The following is a 17,682-nucleotide window of genomic DNA, read 5'->3' on the forward strand; positions in this document are numbered from 1 at the left end:
GCAAGCAAGGACAGGTAATATTATGACTTTTTTGTCGTGTACATCAAGAAAGGAAAAAGGTACAGAAAAGAAGGAAGGAAGAAGGAAGTAAAAGTAGGGAAGGGATGAAGGAACAATGGCTAACACAAGAAGGAAGGACATTTGACAAGGATAGGTAATAATATGACTTTTTGTAGTGTACATCAAGAAAGGATGGAAGGGAGGTAGGAAGGAAGAGAAATGAAGGACAGGAAGTGGCAGAAGGAATATTATTTCTTTCTAGCGCACAGGAAGAAAGGAAGGAAAGAAGGGAGGGAGGAAGAAAGAAAAGAATATTAAAGCAGGAAGGATAAAAAAGGAAGGAAGGAAAGCAGTAGTGAAACTGAACATGTGGCTTATTTCAGACAGCAGAGGGATCAAGCATAAGATAAATAAGGATTATTTTGAAGAGAGAGTCATGCAAAGCTGCTCTAACAGGGCTGGAGCTGAAACTAACAGGTTCTCTTTAAATTAAGACGCTCTGTCTGTGCAGTGAGGATGCACGGAGAGAGCGTGCACAGAGAGAGCGTGCACGGAGAGAGCGTGCACAGAGAGAGCGTGCACGGAGAGAGCGTGCATGGAGCCTACAGGAAGCAGCACGTCCCTCCAGACAGTAAAGTGATTATAAATTGTTCACATAAATCCAAATAACTCTAAATTCAGAGGTTAGGTCAGTGCAGAGTTCCTTAATCAGTGTGTGCATTACATGAATGTGGTTATTAATGGTGTTTAACACAGTTTATGCATGTGTATGTGCAGAGAGAGAGGTGAGTGTTAAAAAGGGCTGGAGAGGAGAAAGAAGAGAAGGAGAAGAAGAGCAGAGAGAGCGAGGTCTCTTTGAAGATGTGTCTGAATGAAAGTTGCATTAGCTGCGAGTTTTGTGGATTATTCATTTGGCCGTAGGGAAGGAAGCTTAGGGAGGAATGATCAAACAGACAGGAGTGTGCTCTGACTGCACACACACACACACACACACACAGATCAAACGGTCAATCGCCCTTTGGTGTCTGCAGGCGGATTTTTAAGCTAACCATAGATTTTTCAGTAATAAAATGTGTCCATACAAACACAGACATGCCGCATCAGTGCACAGAGCTAATGACAGGAGCGTGTGTGACACTGACGTGGTTTAAACTGATCGTATAGGACACTGATCACGCCCTGATCGTCTGTGTGTGTGTGTGTGTGTGTGTGTTTAGCCATCTGCTAGATCCTGGATAGCACTGCAGCGGTGATAAATCTCTCACAGGATTGACACACATACATGTCGGATTTTACTCCGACGCTCACTCCCTTTCACGTTCTGACACTTAACACACCGCGCAGCCTCCTGTTGTTGTGCAGCCACAGTTTGCATGCGTGTGTGTGTGTGAGATGCTTGTTAAGCTGATGCAACAAGCTCCAAGTCTAATCTGACCCTGTGGTCCTATTATTTAGCATGCGTATGTATGCGTTTGAGTTCAAACACCGTTTAAGCTGTATGTTCTGTATCAGTCGATATGCACATGATGTGTGTGTATTTGATCCGTTTATCCGTTTTATTTCTAAAATGATCGTCTATAGGTTGCAGAATCGTAGCAAACAAATACACACATATCCAAACTGTGTCTGTTTAGAGAAGCATCTGCTGATAAGTATGTACTCCAGGAATTACTTGATAATGAAGTGTTCTAATTAGACGTCTTTGCCTCGTAGCATTTCATCTCCTGCCTCTCTCAGCAGTTTCCTACATTTACCACGCCGCTTTTCAACGACCGATAAACCCATAAATCTCAACAAGGTCAGAGCTGCGTGTGTAAAGTTACCATTGAGGATCAATAGCTGCTCTGAGTGTTTTATGGCTTCTGCTTGAGCAGCATGTGCCGTTTTATTTGTCGACGGAAAGGTCGAAACGATGAGGTGAAGTGAAGTGCAACAGTTTGCATACTGTCGGGGTTTTGGCGAAACCCTGCTGGGCTGCTGGGCGGGTGGACACCCAAGTTTGTGATTGCGGTAACTTAAGAACGAGACGACTTGCTAACATTCTGGGACGAGTTCAAATCCTGGCGAGCTTGACCTCACAATCAGAGGTCAACTGCTAGGATTTTCACATTTATACTACATGTGCATCTACCAAGAGGCTGATGGCTAGTATTATTATTAATATTAGTATTATTATTTTCTTTGATTAGTTGCTAACGTCTTATTTCCTGCATATGTTTTAAGGCAAGAGAAACAAAATACAGATTCTTCATCCATCCATTCTCTTCCACTTATCAGAGTTATAAATTAGTCAAACAAATAAAGGAAATTTGTCCAAATTCGGTGTGAATGGCCAGAGTTGTCCCAGCAGCCTGCTGATGTGTTTTGGAAAAAATTTGGAACTTTGAAATGTTCTTTTTATAAATTCTACGGCTTTTCCTGCTGACAAAGACCTCCCCCACAGCCATTTAGTTAAGTAATTGGAGATAAATTATGTGAATTTCAGGAGCGGGACCACGCCTCCAAACACGCCTCTTCCGGGTCTTGTCTATATATGACCCCCCCAGTTCTACAAGCTGTGTGTTCTCGTTTTCGTGCCCCACCCTAGTTCCCCCTTTTTTCAGTTCTTTCACTTCTTCACTTCTCATTAGTACATGAGCCCAGGAGCCGACACCAGTCCCCATCGAGGCCTTCCCCAAACCGCAGCTCAATTCTTGATTAAGCCATTCGCCTTTACCTGCTAAAAACGCTGCCAAACCTAAAATGAGGACATGGGCAAAGTTCCTGTTTTTCACTATTAAAGATACTCTTTCTGTAATTTTACACATTTGTCATGTAGAAAAACTGAGACGTGTTGTTGAAATTTGTCTTATCTTGTATTAAGACATCTCAGGGTTTAAATGTGTTGTTAAACTTCTTTACACTGACAAAAAGGGGAATTTTGCTATCATATCATAAATCATAAATAGAAATTTACATAAATAAATTGCACAAAACATTTTTAAGCAATAAATTGAAAAAGAAAATACTGGATGTAGCAAATACGATACAAACTAAAACTCGTGTATGCAAATTAATATTTAATTACTTTTTAAATTTTTTAAATTCTATTGTAATTTAAAAAAAATCATTTTCTAGCAGTTGTTTCATGATTCAGGTTTTAAAGGTTTAAAATATGAAACATTCGCACAAATCTCACGTGTCCGGTGTTTAAAGGACTCCTGGAATAAGCAGAGCCCCCTGGTGGCTGGTAGAAAAACATATTGGCCAATCAGAAGCTGCACACGCACTGAGAACAGCAGATGTTTGCATATTTATAGAGTCTAGACTTCATAAAAAAGCAGATAATCTTTATTTAATGAAGAACTCTAGCAGACGCACGCTGTCATTCAGCCCAGAGCATGTGACGTGTGATGTAATGGTGTAGTGGGTATAATAAATGGGAAGTGATTAGATGCATTTTATCTGTGAGCAGTGACACAAGATTGATTAACTCCACTGTAGGAAGCTAAAAAAAAAAGAGGAAAATTATTATTTTCTGATGATTATCTGTTTTTATTTTTCACTCGGATTATCCGTAATTGTCCTTAAACTAGATTTTAAAAAGTTTATTTTCCAGGTTGATGTTTTCTTTGGTCACTCCATCAGACTGAAGCTTGAATTAATTGGCATTAAAAATTTGCTAAACTTGTGCTAATTTTTTTCTAAGAGCCCTAACAAGAGATTAGGCTCTTTTTCTCTTAATGCCACAAATCCTGGCTTTGATTCATGCGTTTAAAAAAAAATTCGAGGGTAGAGGAGAGTGATGCATATGAAGGAATTAGTGGCTGAAACCGGCTGTTTTGGGGGATTATGATGTCAAACACCAGTGTTTGTGACTCTGCCGGCTTAATCGCCGTGTTGTTGTTTTTCATTCTGTTTGCTTATCATAATTTAATGCTGTCCTCCTTCTCTGTTTCCAGTTTCTCTGCAGGACATCAACATGAGAAAGGCCTTTAAGAGCAGTACCATTCAGGACCAGCAGGTGGTGTCGAGGACCTCTGTGCCCAATCCTGTGGTGGAGATGTACCACCGCTGCGACAAACCTCCACCACTTAATATTCTCACCCCCTATAGGTCAGTCTTTTAGCCTCTCTGCCAGTATTGATAATTTACCAAGCTCCGCTGTTTTTTTTTCTTAGTTTCACTTCCTCCTCCTCACAGGGATGACAAGAAGGACGCCCTGAAGTTTTACACCGACCCCTCCTACTTCTTCAACCTGTGGAAGGAAAAGATGCTGCAGGCCACTGAGGACAAGCGCAAAGAGAAGAGACGGCAGAAGGTACGATGTGTGCGTCGAACGAGTGTTTGTGAGCGTGCGCTGTATGTTTGGGTGTACGTCACCGTGGGTCTGGAAATGGTTAAAGAAATTCATCTTCTGCTTTATTTTGCGAATTTTTTTTTTCCTGCCCGGTGGTGCCATTTTATGCTGTTATTTCAGTTTCATTTCTCTCTGACTGTACTCTCCATTTAGCTTTGCTTGGTTGTTTAATCGGCTATCAATGCAGCAGCAGCTGAGCAGGCCGGTTATCCAGAGACAACAACGTGATCGAGGGAGAATACAACTTATACGAACGTCGTATTTGGCTGTAGTTACATACAGTGTAAAACTCTTGAGACACCACTTATTGCTTTATATTTTTCTTCCAAGCAGCCAGACCTTTAAGTGCTCTTGAGTAATAGTCCTCCAGGCTTTCTGAAGGTCTTTAAGAGTTCTTCTTTGGACATTGTCTGCTTTTTCACTCATTTTCAGTCCAGTTGTGGAACCTGACAATTTTTAGAGGATTTTGTTTGTTAGACCAGCGGTCCCCAACCTTTTTTGCGCCATGGACCGGTTTATGCCTGACAATATTTTCACGGACCGGCCTTTAAGGTGTCGCGGATAAATACAACAAAATAAAACTAGTACCGGTACAGAAAAAAAGAAGATTTATTCATAACACACGTGAAAAGACCCAGGAAAACAGAGTAAACGATAAAAACGATAACAAAATAACGCTGAAAACCGATAAAAACCCTGAAAACCATACATTTCACACCTGAGCCTCAACTCTCGCGGCCCGGTACCAAACGACTCACGGACCGGTACCGGTCCGAGGCCCGGGGGTTGGGGACCGCTGTGTTAGACCACTGAACCCTGACCTACGAATCGATCAAGAACAGCGATCGTGCCTCAAGAGTTGGGAGTTCGCCTTGTAATCGGAAGGTTGCCGGTTCGAGCCCCGGCTTGGACAGTCTCGGTCGTTGTGTCCTTGGGCAAGACACTTCACCCGTTGCCTACTGGTGGTGGTCAGAGGGCCTGGTGGCGCCAGTGTCCGGCAGCCTCGCCTCTGTCAGTGCGCCCCAGGGTGGCTGTGGCTACAATGTAGCTTGCCATCACCAGTGTGTGAATGGGTGGATGACTGGACATGTAAAGCGCTTTGGGGTCCTTAGGGACTAGTAAAGCGCTATATAAATACAGGCCATTTACCAGAAAAGGCACCTAACTCAAAAAGTGTTTTAGCATTAATCAGCAAAACCGTGGCTAATAGCTGTTTCACCTCGTCCTCTCATATTGTGTGCAGTGTGTCCCTTAAAAAGTTTGAGGAAACTTGACAAGTGGAAAGAAGAAGAAGAAGTGGCAAGTCTAAAATTATATATCTATAGCAGATGAACAGCATCTGAAGCTGTGTCCCAAAACCTAGGCCGCATCCTTCGGAGGACCCGGCCTTCGCGGTCTACGTGGGCCGGGTCCTTCGAAGACCGAGAAGGCCGGAAGTGCGAGGCTGTGAAATGGGACGGTCTAGCCTTCAGATTTGCGTCGCCGCTGTGTCGGTGGAGTTTAATAAACTCAGCTGTCTGCTCCTTGCTATCTAAAATATAACAGGATACGACCATCTCACACTTCTGTTTAATCAGTTTTCTGTTTGACGTTTATTCAGCTGTGTGAAAACCACCCGAGGGATTAATCACGTTTTATTTAATTTAATCTAATAACTTTAATCTCAGCCAAAACGATTTACTCCCCAACAAGTAAAACACTGAAAAAGCTAAACAATAACATTTTTAAGTTATCTGAGTGACTTATATATCATGTTTAACCTGAGTACTGAAAGACTGCGGGGGTCTGAAAGCGATGAAGCTGGGAGTCCGCTGTTCTCGCCGGCTCGAGTGACCATTGAACCCCCCGGTTAGCTATCGAGCGGGTGGGTAACAGACGTCTCCGAAAACGTCGGAGCACTTTTGCAAATATGTGATATCTTGAACTAAGCAGATATTTGAAGTTTACACAGCTACATTCTCACATGAAAATATGTTAAAAGTTTATTTTGTGACCCAGAAAGATTAATAAGAGTAATATTAAAAACTTAGTAGCGGCCGCCATTGTTGGAAACTGGAATTGGCTGAGCCGCGCTATGAATTCTGGGATATGGTGGGCCACGAAGGACACCCGGCCCATCCTTCAAATTCGGGGAAAAGGAGGACGCATTTGTCGGCTGGATTCGAAGGAGTCTACGAATTTGGACAGCCTTCGTCGTGTCGCTGTGACGTAATCGGTCTACAAATGTGGCCTCAGGAGGATGCAGCCTACGTTTTGGGACACAGCTTGAAAGTCATGTCTTTTAGAAACAGGAAAAAAATCCAGCAAAGACCTGACACGGCCCTGAGAGATGCATCTGGGCCTTCAACTCATCCACTGAAGCCTCATCAGAAATGGTCTCAGTGGAAGGGTGGCTGTGTGTGGGCTGAGGTATGCCAGATTACACAAGAACTGGACCGAAAATCAGTGACAACAGATCTGATGGAGTGATGAATCTGAATTTGAAAGTTTTGATTCAAATCCTGGAGGCTCTCTCGTGGTTTAGAGCTGCAGTGTTTTTGGAGATCTTGTCAAAATCGATGGAATTATGAATGCAAAAAAGTACCATAAGGTCCAATACCATCCAGCAAACATCTGATTGGATAGAAAAACACACAGTGGAACAATATCAGTCATGGATTGGCCTCCCCAGGCCCCGGACATCAATTTTATTAAAGCAGTTTGGGATCATCTAAATTCAGAAACATCCAAAGACAAGCTTTAAATGTCCTTGAAGAAGCCTGCAGAACTATTCCTGAAGACTGCTTAAAGAAATTACAAGAACGCTTCCTTAAGAGAGTTCTGACTTTGCTGAAGAATAAGAATATTTCCCATTTTCAACAAAAATGTAAAGAAACCAGAGGTGACTCAAGTCTTTAGCACACTACTGTACGCTCACTTCCTGCTGGATTTAACTGAACTGCGTCCTAGTAGTAGTGCATTCAGTTTGCAGGTCTGTGCGCTGGTCTACGTGAACACCAATAACCTGGAGCACTGAAAGGAGCTCCAGCACACCACCATTGCTCTTGTTTATTAATCCATTCAAACTAATAGGAACTGAGCTACGAATATTTCAGAGCTGAGCTTCGGTGGTATTCCCCTTCACACTTCCTTTGGCGCTCTCTTCCTTTGTTGGTGATTGTAACTGCTGAACAGCTGCTGCTGCATGTGTTTGCTGCAGTTCTGTCAATATTTCTGTTGAATTTAATGATGCTCACATTTTTCTGTTCCCTCCCTTCGACCTGGAAACCATGCAGAACCTCCTCTCCCCCCCCCCCACCCCACCCACCCACCTCCGAAACAACGCAGCTTCAGCTGTTACTCAACAGGTCTGAGAGCCCGAGCGAACTGCAGGAGGATGGCTCCTCCACCTCTATCCTTTCCTCCCACAGCACCTCCTCCTTCGTTTCTCTCTATCTTTAGTTTCCTGTCCTTTGAAGACACCCCCCAACCCCACCCCCTCCTCCTCCGCCTCCTCTGCTCAGTCTAACGCACCAGCTTGTCTTTCTCCCATGTTTCCATAGGGCTGTCCGGCCCACCCTGACAGGCCCCACTCCAGACAGGCCCAACCCAGGAGCCCCCTGTCCATCTCTGTAAGACAACCCCGACCCCTAACCTAACCTGCCCCCGTTCTGCCCCCCCCCCCCCACTTCCTCCCCACACATCCCACTAGCACACATTACAGACTCACCTATCAAAGCAGACATGTCCTAACACCATTGAGACACGCTGATACACATGAAAGTACTAAATAAATGCCAGCACACACGCACACACACACTCCCTCCTGTTTGTCTGCGTGTGTGTTTAATGTCACCTCAGCTTAACACCTCACCGCCTTGCTAACCCTCCGTGTTTGGTTTGGTTGCTGTCCTGTGCTCCCACAAGTTTTGGCTCTGTCATCTGTACCGGTGTTTTTGGTGTTGCCGAATAGTGACTGGGTGGTGCTTAGACTGTGTGTGTTTGTGTGTGTGTGTGTGTGTGTGTGTGTGTGTGTTGGGGGCTGGGTCAGTGTGAATTTACCCCGTGGTGAAGGAGCTGGTGATGGGGTTGAGCTTTTTTATATTTCCCTTTACACAGTAAATAAATAAATAACCAACAGCTGAGTTTCCCTCTGCTCCTCTGTCTGTGTGTCACTCGTAGGAGCAGCAGAGGCAGGTTGAAGACCCCAGCAGAGAAGTGAAGAAGGTCAGTAATCACTTACTCAGTTTATTATTAATGGTCATTTAATTAGAGTTATCAACGTTCCTCTGAAACAAGAGTAAAGTAAGCAGTTAAATCCTCTATACAACCATTTAATGAACAGTTTTTAACAGAGTATAAAGCAGATCATAGTTTTGACAGGTGAAGTGAACAACACTGATTATCTCTCCATCGTGGCAGCTCTTAGTGGGTGGGATATATTAGAGAGAAGATGAACAGTTTATCCTCAAAGTTGATGAGTAAGAAGCAGGAAAAATGGGCAAGCATAAGGACTAGAGTAAGTTTACCAAAGGCCAAGTTGTGATGGTAGACAACTGGATCAGAGCATCTCCAAACCGCAGATGTTGTGGGTTGTTCCTGGTCTGCAGTGGTCAGTGAGAGGGTCATGAACGTCCAAGGCTCACTGATGATTGGGGAGCGAAGGCTGGCCCGTGTGGTCCGATCCAACAGACGAGTTGCTGTAGCTCAAACTGCTGAAAAACTTTAATGCTGGTTCTGATAGAAAGCTGTCAGAATACACGGTGGACCCCTGTCCACGGCCAAAAGCACCAACAATGGCAATGGTGAGTATCAAAACTGGCCCACGGAGCAATGGAAGAAGAAGTCCTGGTTCCTTTACATCACGCGGATGGCTGGGTGCTTACCTGGGGAACACCTGGCACCTGGATGCACGATGGGAGGAAGGCGATTCCGCAGAGGCCGTGTGAAGCTTTCGACTGGCTAGCAATACAGCTAACCAATATAGGAACAGCATGTGTCATTATCTGTGATTGGGATTACCGGTTATTACCACTTAGGCCTGAACCTAGTCGCTAAGTCTGTTATCAGTTTGTAGATCAAAGGGGTCAAGTTAGCAATCACGCTTAATCTGTTTGTAATAATCAGCTGGTTTGGAGACAGGTTTTCTATGTGCTTTTTTTGGAACTGAGTAAACACTTGCACATTTCAAAGCACGTTAATGTCCTTAAACATCAGTCTTTTCTTACCTATCTCCTGCATGCGTCTGCATATCTTAGACCCCAAATGACTCCGGGCTCCCCGACGTTTGTGGGAATATTGTGTTTCTTTCAGTTTAGCTTTGATTTCCATCGTTGACACCCATGAAAAATCGCTTTAATTCAAATTTACTGGCTTACTAAGAGTAATCTGAACTTCCTCCTTCATTTACACTGATTCTGCACTTTAGCAGATGTATTATCTGAGCTGGTCTTATACAGTCATCCTAACTGCATCAGTAACATCAAGAACTGATGAAGAAGAAAATAAATCACAAAGCTGCTTAGAGCCAAAGAAAAGTGAATTTGCTGGTAAAATAATTAATAAAAGTGGAATAAAAAGAGCAGAGACCACATTGTTAGTGTGGAGAGCTCTTAATCATTTTAAAAGGCATCTCTAGTAAATGCTGCTACTGGAGTAGAGACAGTAAAAATCTATTTTCTATTAGTAGGGTGCAATACAGGTACAGCTGTTCTAGTGCTCCGCTCTAAAGGTAGTGACTGTGAAAGGATTGCAGGAGAATGATGTAATACAGCAGCTTAATCTTTCTAAACACCATTACTATAATTATATACATATATAATTTTACCTGTAACTGCAGTGTAACGTGTCCGTTTCTCCCGGTTTAACCTTGAAGGTGCGTAAAGCTCGTAACCGACGCCAGGAGTGGAACGTCCTGGCCTACGACAAAGAGTTCAGACCAGACGCCAGGCTCGCCCCCTCCCCTTACCACGGCATGTCCTCTGAAGGCTCACTGTCCCCAGATAGCAGGTAAACACACGTGTGCACACACAGATACATTAGCTATAAGTGAGGTTTGTCTCTGAGGTCCTGTTTCCTGTTCTAGTTTATGTGTACAGTCAGTTTTTGAGGATGGGCATTGGATGAGTGTTTCTCTCATCCTTTAAAGCCTATAAATACTATTCATATACTATAAATAGTACACAGTAAGCTGGTGTTGTTACACAGCCACTATAAGTGTCAGATAATTTAAGCACATACCTGCTTAATACAGAGATTTAAGAAGTGCCAGCTTACTGTGTCGTTTACAGCTCTGTGCTGCCCTCTTCTGGCAAATGTAGTTCAGAGCACCTGGATTGCGTCACAGCAGGTTGGAGGAAAAGATGAGGTTGACTTTCATTAGGGACTGAAGTCACTGCTGTGGCAGAGCAGGAAATAATACAAGGAATAGAAAATCTAACATTTCTGTTATTATCATGATTCACTGCTCCTTCCTACCTGCCCTCTAATTTTCAATTACAACTCTCCAACAGATCAATGGCATCCGACTCCTACCCAGCCAGCCCCAACCACCCCTCCACCCAGGCCTCCAGCACTGCCCACCCCGCCGACCACCACACCAGGGATCACCTCAGTGCCGCGGCCCAGACGCAGTCACTGGATCGGGGCCTGAGGCCGGCCAACCAGCCCCCGGGAGCGGGCGGTGCTGCGGCAACAGGTCGGCACGTGGCCTCCCTGGGCCGAACCCCCTCGGGACACGGCGTCCAGGCCGGAGGAGATCCGACAGTCAACGGGCCGAGGCAGCAGTCAGTTAAGGACTACCGCGCCGCACACGGGTTTGTTTTCTGCGTGTTATTGCTTGATCTGTTTTACGGCTTTGATCGCGTTTAGTTTGTTTCTACTCATTAAAAATCTTTAATTTACTTCTTTCCATCACCAGAGGGCAGCCCTCCACCATCCCCGAGTACTACATCCCGCCGGCCCCTCCCCCACCCCCACTAACCATCCCTTCTGCCCAGACCGCCTTCGACTCCACCAACGCCCCGCCCTCCGCCACCTCCGCTGTCCCCCCGACCTCTTCCGCCCTCTCCCGTCCCTACTCACCCTCTCCTCCTCCTCCCCCAGCCAACTACGTGCCCTCCCCCTCCCACCCGCCTTCAGGCGCACCCCCGGCCGCCCCTCCTCCTCCTCCTCCGGGAGCCCCCGCGGGCCACCAGGCCCACCCATCACCCCCGCACGCCGCTATCGGTCAGTCAGCTGTGGACGCGGCACCCTCGACGAGGAAGTCCACCATGCTGGGGATGATCCCCATGAGCGACGCCCGCTCCGACCTGTTGGCGGCCATACGTAGAGGTGAGTGCGTCTGTATGAGGAAGGGACGCACAGGGTCTTTATTATTAGCCCCCACATAGAGCAGGGAAGTTAACACAGCTACGTTTCATTTTGGTTGCTTACAAACAAATTTATTTCACAAAAACTACCAGGATGGATTAGTTTGAATAACTGAAAAATGCTTTTGCATCCAAAATAGTTTGATTTTGGTGAAACAAACACATAAAGAAATTTTAAATGTTTTAAAGGTTTTACACTATAAAAAACCCCCCAAGAATTTACTTAAATTTCTTAATAGAAATGATCTTTTTTTTGTTAACTCCGCCCTTCCTCTGCCCCCTCCAGGTATCCAGCTGAGGAAGGTGCAGGAGCAGAGGGAGCAGGAGGCAAAGAGGGAGCCCGTTGGTAACGACGTGGCCACGATCCTGTCGCGTCGTATCGCAGTGGAGTACAGCGAGTCCGACGACGACTCCGAGCTCGACGAGAACGAGTGGTCCGACTAAAAGAAGAAAAAACAATAGAGAGATGAAGTGGGGAGAGTTAAAGGGGGAGAAATGTGACGCTAAGTTGAAACTTAAGGGGTTTGGTTAGTTTTAATGTTCATCATCAACTAAAAAAGTCTGATTAAAAAAGAATATCAGTCATACATTTCTCACACACCTGTTTGTGAACTTAAACCAGAGAGGTTTTTGTGTCCAGCCACCCAGGGTGTATGGCACAGTAACCACACACACTGTTTCAGCCCCACATCTGCTTATTTTTAACCTTTAACAACACTCAGTACTCAGCAGCTCCCCCTCCCCTACACGCTCTATTAGCAATATTACAGGCTCTGTGTGCAGGTGGGCCCCTGGTGAGTATGGGGGCGACGTGTTTACAAAACACAAGGTATATAGCACAAGACAAACTAATTATAGTGCAATCTTAACTCCTCTGCCAAATGTTGAGAAAGGATTTATGGAAACGAGTAAGGATAATCAGGGAAAATAAAGAAAAATAGCTTATTAGCAGATAACTCGCTAGCTTTCTGGGTCATGCCTGTTCATGAAACACGCACACCTTCCTTTGGAGACACTGACCTTTTGAGAGTTTGGCTCATCTGAACCAGCGTGAGACAGCAGGAGGAGCATTATCTCTGTGTAGTGAGCTGTCATGCATGCTAACAGGATGTGGCTAATGTAGCTGTAGCTAACGGGAGATGAAAGTGCTCTGTAGAGGGACGTACAGCTAGAGACGCTTGTCTGGAGAGCACCGTTAGTTTATGCTTCAGTCACATTGACACATGCACTCAACAACCCTGCTTTTATATAGGAATATAACTAGTATGCAACCAGCTGAGTAGAGACGTGTTATAGATGAGTTGTGCTCTCTGGTACAGACTTACTGAGATGGAGTCCAACATCCTGACAGTGCTGACACCTCTGTGTTTAGAAATTAGAGGACAGTGATTTGCAAACCTTTGCCAGTCAGTCTGAGAGTCAAGTGTTCGAGTCAGTCTGCGTTTGTTTGGAGACCGATTGCCTCCCACCAGACGACCTGTGCAGTCGAGGTGAAAGCCCAGAAGGTTGGCGGTGCAGCATTTTGAAGCTCTGGACGACCAGTTAGTTGCTGTATCTACTTGAAGTCTGTTGGTGATTGCAAAAAAAATTCAATGCAATTACCAGGTAACCACCTTTTTTTTCTTCTGAGGTTTTTACTCCAGTGTGACTGAGCCACTAGCGTACTAAGGAAAAACTAATGGGGTTGGTTTAAGTTACAAAGGACGTATGAAATTACATTTTTAAGAAAGCATTTCAAAGCTACACAGCCATAAACAAGTGCTAGTTAGCTGTTGGACGTACGTGCTGTACACTCTATGAGTTTTGGGCCTACCGTTAGTTAGTGAGGCCTTCCTGACTGTTACAATGATACAGGCAGAACGTGCAACATCGACACGTAAAGTCACAGAAGAAGAAAGATTAGGGGGTTTCCCATCGATTAATGTACAACATGAGGTCTCCCCCTGCTGGTTGAAGAAAGACTCCAGCTTTCATGTTGGCTTCACTTTTCAGACCATTAGCTGGGGCCATCTTTTATATACAGATTATGCTGGTGTGATATTTCTACAGTTGGGACATGTAAACAAACCTTTACCAGTTCCAGTGTTGTTGGGCCACCGATGAGCAGATAATCTTATTCTTAAAGCCCGATAATATGCATTAATATATTTGAGACATGATTATACAGCTCTTTTAAAGAGGTCCTATTCAGAATATCAAACAAACACACGATCAGCAGCATTCGAAATAATAATAATAATAATAATAATAATATTTTATGTCACAGGTGTGTTTATGAGCTCGCAGTACGCTGGCGTTAGCTTACAGGCAGAAACTACACAGAGAAATGTGGAAGCTGGCTCTCCAGGTACGTTTTGGGTACAAAAGTGATTGGAAAGCCAAACTCTCAAAAACAAAAAAGGGGTTGGGTCAGTGCATTTCCTAAACTCATACCTTCTAACGTTAGAATAGTGTGATGAAACTGTGATAAAAGACTCCACCCACCCAGGATGAAGCTGGTGTGGGAAAACAAGCGCCAGCAGCCTCGTTCGAGTTTCCCTCTCATTGAATAATTGAGCCCCATCTGCCCAGTCTGAACAGTGACTATCATTAAATTAGTTTTTGGTATTTTTTGTATTCGTTCATAAAGTGAAGCCTGACATTTCAGCCAGTGACTGTGTGCTGTGCTCTTGGTCTTATTATAAACGCTTCCACACTTAAACCACAGCTGGAGCAGCTCTCACAAAGCCCAAGGGTCAAAGGTCATGTCCACTCCTTCACTCGACCCTGGGTCAGCACTGCTGTCTGTGGAGGCTTTGTGAACGCAGCCCCTGAACTATAAATACATAAGTGTAAGAGGCTCGCGGCAGTAATCTACAGTATATTCTCTCTTCTCTGTTTTCGGTATAGGTTTGGCTAATCCTCGGTATGAGCTGGTTGGACTGTAGTGTTTTTATAATGTGCTTTTTCTTTTTTCAAACGTGCTGCAGTGAGTTGTTCACTTTGATTTATTTTAGGCTTTTCTAACTGTCCAGGCCAGGATGAAGGTACCAGATAAAACAGGTATATCACAGAAGCCACGTAAAGGATGATTTTTTTGTTATTATTGTTACCAGATTGACCTTTAAACATTATCCTGCAAAGACAAATTCTAATATTTGTTTTAGTTTTCTTTTCAGTTGATTGATTTCTTTGTTGTTTTTAATGCTGCAACCTTTAATTGCAAAGCATTGTGGGAAGTGGAGTTCTACTCCATGTGCTAGCATTGCGGCAGAGATATTAAACCAACAGCGTTTCAGTCGGTTTTTAATTTGTCTATGTGAGGAAAACGTGCACTCTGAACAGTTTCTGATATTCAACGGTCCCACCTAACCAAAAAAAGTACAAGTGTACATGTGGAAGATTACATTAAAAGGTTTGCTCTACAACTTTTAGATTTGAAAAGTTAAAGGTGAAAATAGTTTTTTCAGGCTGTTAAGAAGGAAACTGATTCATGAATCAAGGTGCATAATCGTGGATTCATGGTTAGAATTAAGCTGTATGGTGCAAAAGTCTTGAGTCACCTCATTTTTTTAATATTTGCTTCCAGGCAGCGTGGCTTTCTTGTAAATTTTGAGTAACAGTTCTCCGGACTTTGTGAAGGTCTTTTAGAATTTTCTTTGACATTGGCTGCTTTTTCACTCATTTTCAGTTCAGTCCTTGTACCTGAGCAGAGACTTAACACTGACCTATGACTCATTCAAGGATAACTTTACAGATAACTCACTTTAAATTGTATCTTTAGGTACTTTGTAACTAGCAGCCTGTTGCAAAGTTTTAATGGTTTTAATTTTTCTTGCTGAATCTAAGAAAAATTGACAGATAAATAGTATTTTTGTCTAAAAGTCAGAAATAGGAAAAAAATCCAACAAAGACCTGAAACAGACCTGACAGATGCATCTGAACCTTCAGATGATCCGTCTACTGTTCACTGAAGCCTCATTAGAAATGGTCTCAGTGGAAGGGTAGCTATCAGGAAGGCTGAGGTATGCCAGATTACACAAGAACTGGACTGAAAATCAGTGACATCTGATGGAGTGATGTAATAAGGTCAGAGTCTGCAGACATCTGTAAAACACGGTGGAGGCTGTGTTACGGTTTGGAGCTGCATCTCAGCCAGTGGTTTTGGAGATCGTGTCAAAATTAATGTGAATTGTGAACACAGAAAAGTACCGTTGGTAAATCATTAAATTGGCAGCAGCTTAATTTTTAACATGACAATGACCCCAAACACACTGCCAATGCAGTAAAATCATAACTGGATAGAAAAACACACTCAATGAAACGCTATCAGTCATGAATTGGCCTTCTCAGAGCTCAGATCTCAGTATTGTTGAATTTGTGTGGGATCATCTAAAGACAGCCAACATCCAAAGAAGAGCTTTGAATGTCCCTAAAGAAGCCTGGAGAACGACTCCTACTAAAAGAAATGACAAGAAATATTGTCTAAGAGTTCAGGCTGTGCTGAAGAATAAAGGTTGTCACACCAAATATTGACTTTTAAGTCTGTTAGAATTATACAAACTCAGTTTTTTCCTTATATGCTGTATTTACATGTATCTTTGCATGAAACTAAGGTTCTGCACCTACTTCCAAAATGCAAAAAGATGAGGGATGGATCAGGACTTTTGCACAATACTGTAGTAGCCTGAAAATATGACAGTTTTGACTAGCCGGCCATATTTAGCTTAGAAAAAAGGAGGGGAGGACATCAGTGGGCATGTGGTGCTTGGTGGGACTCCACATTTGTCTAAATTGTACATTACAGCTGTTTTCTTTAATTGTACAATCACTAACTTCAATGTCTAATTACTCTTGCACATGTAAAGTGTTCAGCAGCATTCGGCCTAATCTCGACCTCCATATCTCCAGCTGTAATAATCTAAGTCTGTATCTGAGACTGTTCAGACTGCTCAGTACTTTCACCTTTACCTGTGCAGGTTTATTCCCAATAACGACATGATTCTGAAAAAGGGACAGGGCTCAAAAGTAGCTTTAATTTTTTTGTTCTTGTATATAAACTCAATTAACTCAACAACTGCACTCTGCTGGAGATTCACAACTGGACTAAAGAGCGGACAATGAGTGGACAGGTTCTTGGTTTTCTCCCTGAATGTTTAGAATAAGATTTAAGGATTTGTGCCAAGGCCTGCGTTTATAGACATTATTACTGAAGCAAAAAAAAGCACATATGAAGAGATAGAGAGTGGATTTGCAACAGACCTGGCCAATATTTACCTAGAATTTAAAAAAAAAAAAGGAAGAAGGTTGTATCGTAACAGAGGATGCAAAAATCTAGAGAAAAGTGGTCTGATTGTTCTGATTGTTTATTCTATGGTCGTGTTGTTGTGCTGGAGCCATAGGTATACTCAGTCATGAAATTTGCCCGGAGTAGCTGGTGACCCTGCAGCTTCTAAGAATGTAAAGCTGTGACTTTGACGATTTTGCTACTTCCCGTATTGTTTGATGTGCTGACAGCTTTTCCGGTCCTGGCAACAAAAGCAGAGACCTCGCATATCAAGCGTACCTTGTGTATCTATGGCTACTGGCTTCTAAGAAAACTTTGTTATGTGTTGAAAATGTGAAAAACGAACTATGTTGTAAAGACTTCTTTTGGTAAGGCAGCCTGTAAAGTAAAATTGGGGTAATATAACCTAGACAATGAAACTAAATGAAACTGTGTACTGCACACTAAAATCAACTGTAAGCAAGTATGCATGTAACTATAGCTAATAAATGGTGAACAAAACTGTGTATGCTGTACTTTTGTTTTAGGTTTTATGCATTAGTCACAGTCCTGGGTTTTTTCTTGTGTCCCTTGTGGTTAACGTAGACACACTAATGGATCATCATTTGTAGCCCACCTTTGTTTTTTTTCCCTCAGCCACATGTGAAAACACCGCAAAACGTGCTAAGAAAACATCAGCATTACATCACTGTTCATATGAGACAGGATGGAGCCTGCCATCTGAATGT

The 17,682-nt window shown here is 43.5% G+C and overlaps 1 protein-coding gene across 3 annotated transcripts in view; it reads left to right on the forward strand.

The window, feature by feature from the left end:
• Window positions 1-17,455, forward strand: part of LOC146390698 (actin-binding protein WASF3) — a 55,722-nt gene extending 38,267 nt beyond the window's left edge. For 2 of the 3 annotated variants that reach the window (XM_084923677.1, XM_084923676.1), the window contains 8 exons: window positions 3,942-4,095; window positions 4,183-4,300; window positions 7,882-7,950; window positions 8,501-8,545; window positions 10,194-10,327; window positions 10,831-11,133; window positions 11,238-11,650; window positions 11,975-17,455. In XM_084923677.1, coding sequence (XP_084779803.1) covers window positions 3,942-4,095; window positions 4,183-4,300; window positions 7,882-7,950; window positions 8,501-8,545; window positions 10,194-10,327; window positions 10,831-11,133; window positions 11,238-11,650; window positions 11,975-12,132 — 1,394 coding nt within the window. In that variant the 3' untranslated portion in view covers window positions 12,133-17,455. The remainder of the gene's footprint in view (window positions 1-3,941; window positions 4,096-4,182; window positions 4,301-7,881; window positions 7,951-8,500; window positions 8,546-10,193; window positions 10,328-10,830; window positions 11,134-11,237; window positions 11,651-11,974) is intronic. The other variant, XM_084923678.1, reaches the window with a different exon arrangement.
• The last annotated feature ends 227 nt before the right edge of the window (window positions 17,456-17,682 follow it).

The sequence above is a fragment of the Perissodus microlepis genome, chromosome 3, assembly GCF_051167445.1.
Source record: "Perissodus microlepis isolate ML-2025 ecotype Zambia chromosome 3, ASM5116744v1, whole genome shotgun sequence".
Taxonomy (NCBI): Eukaryota; Metazoa; Chordata; class Actinopteri; order Cichliformes; family Cichlidae; genus Perissodus; species Perissodus microlepis.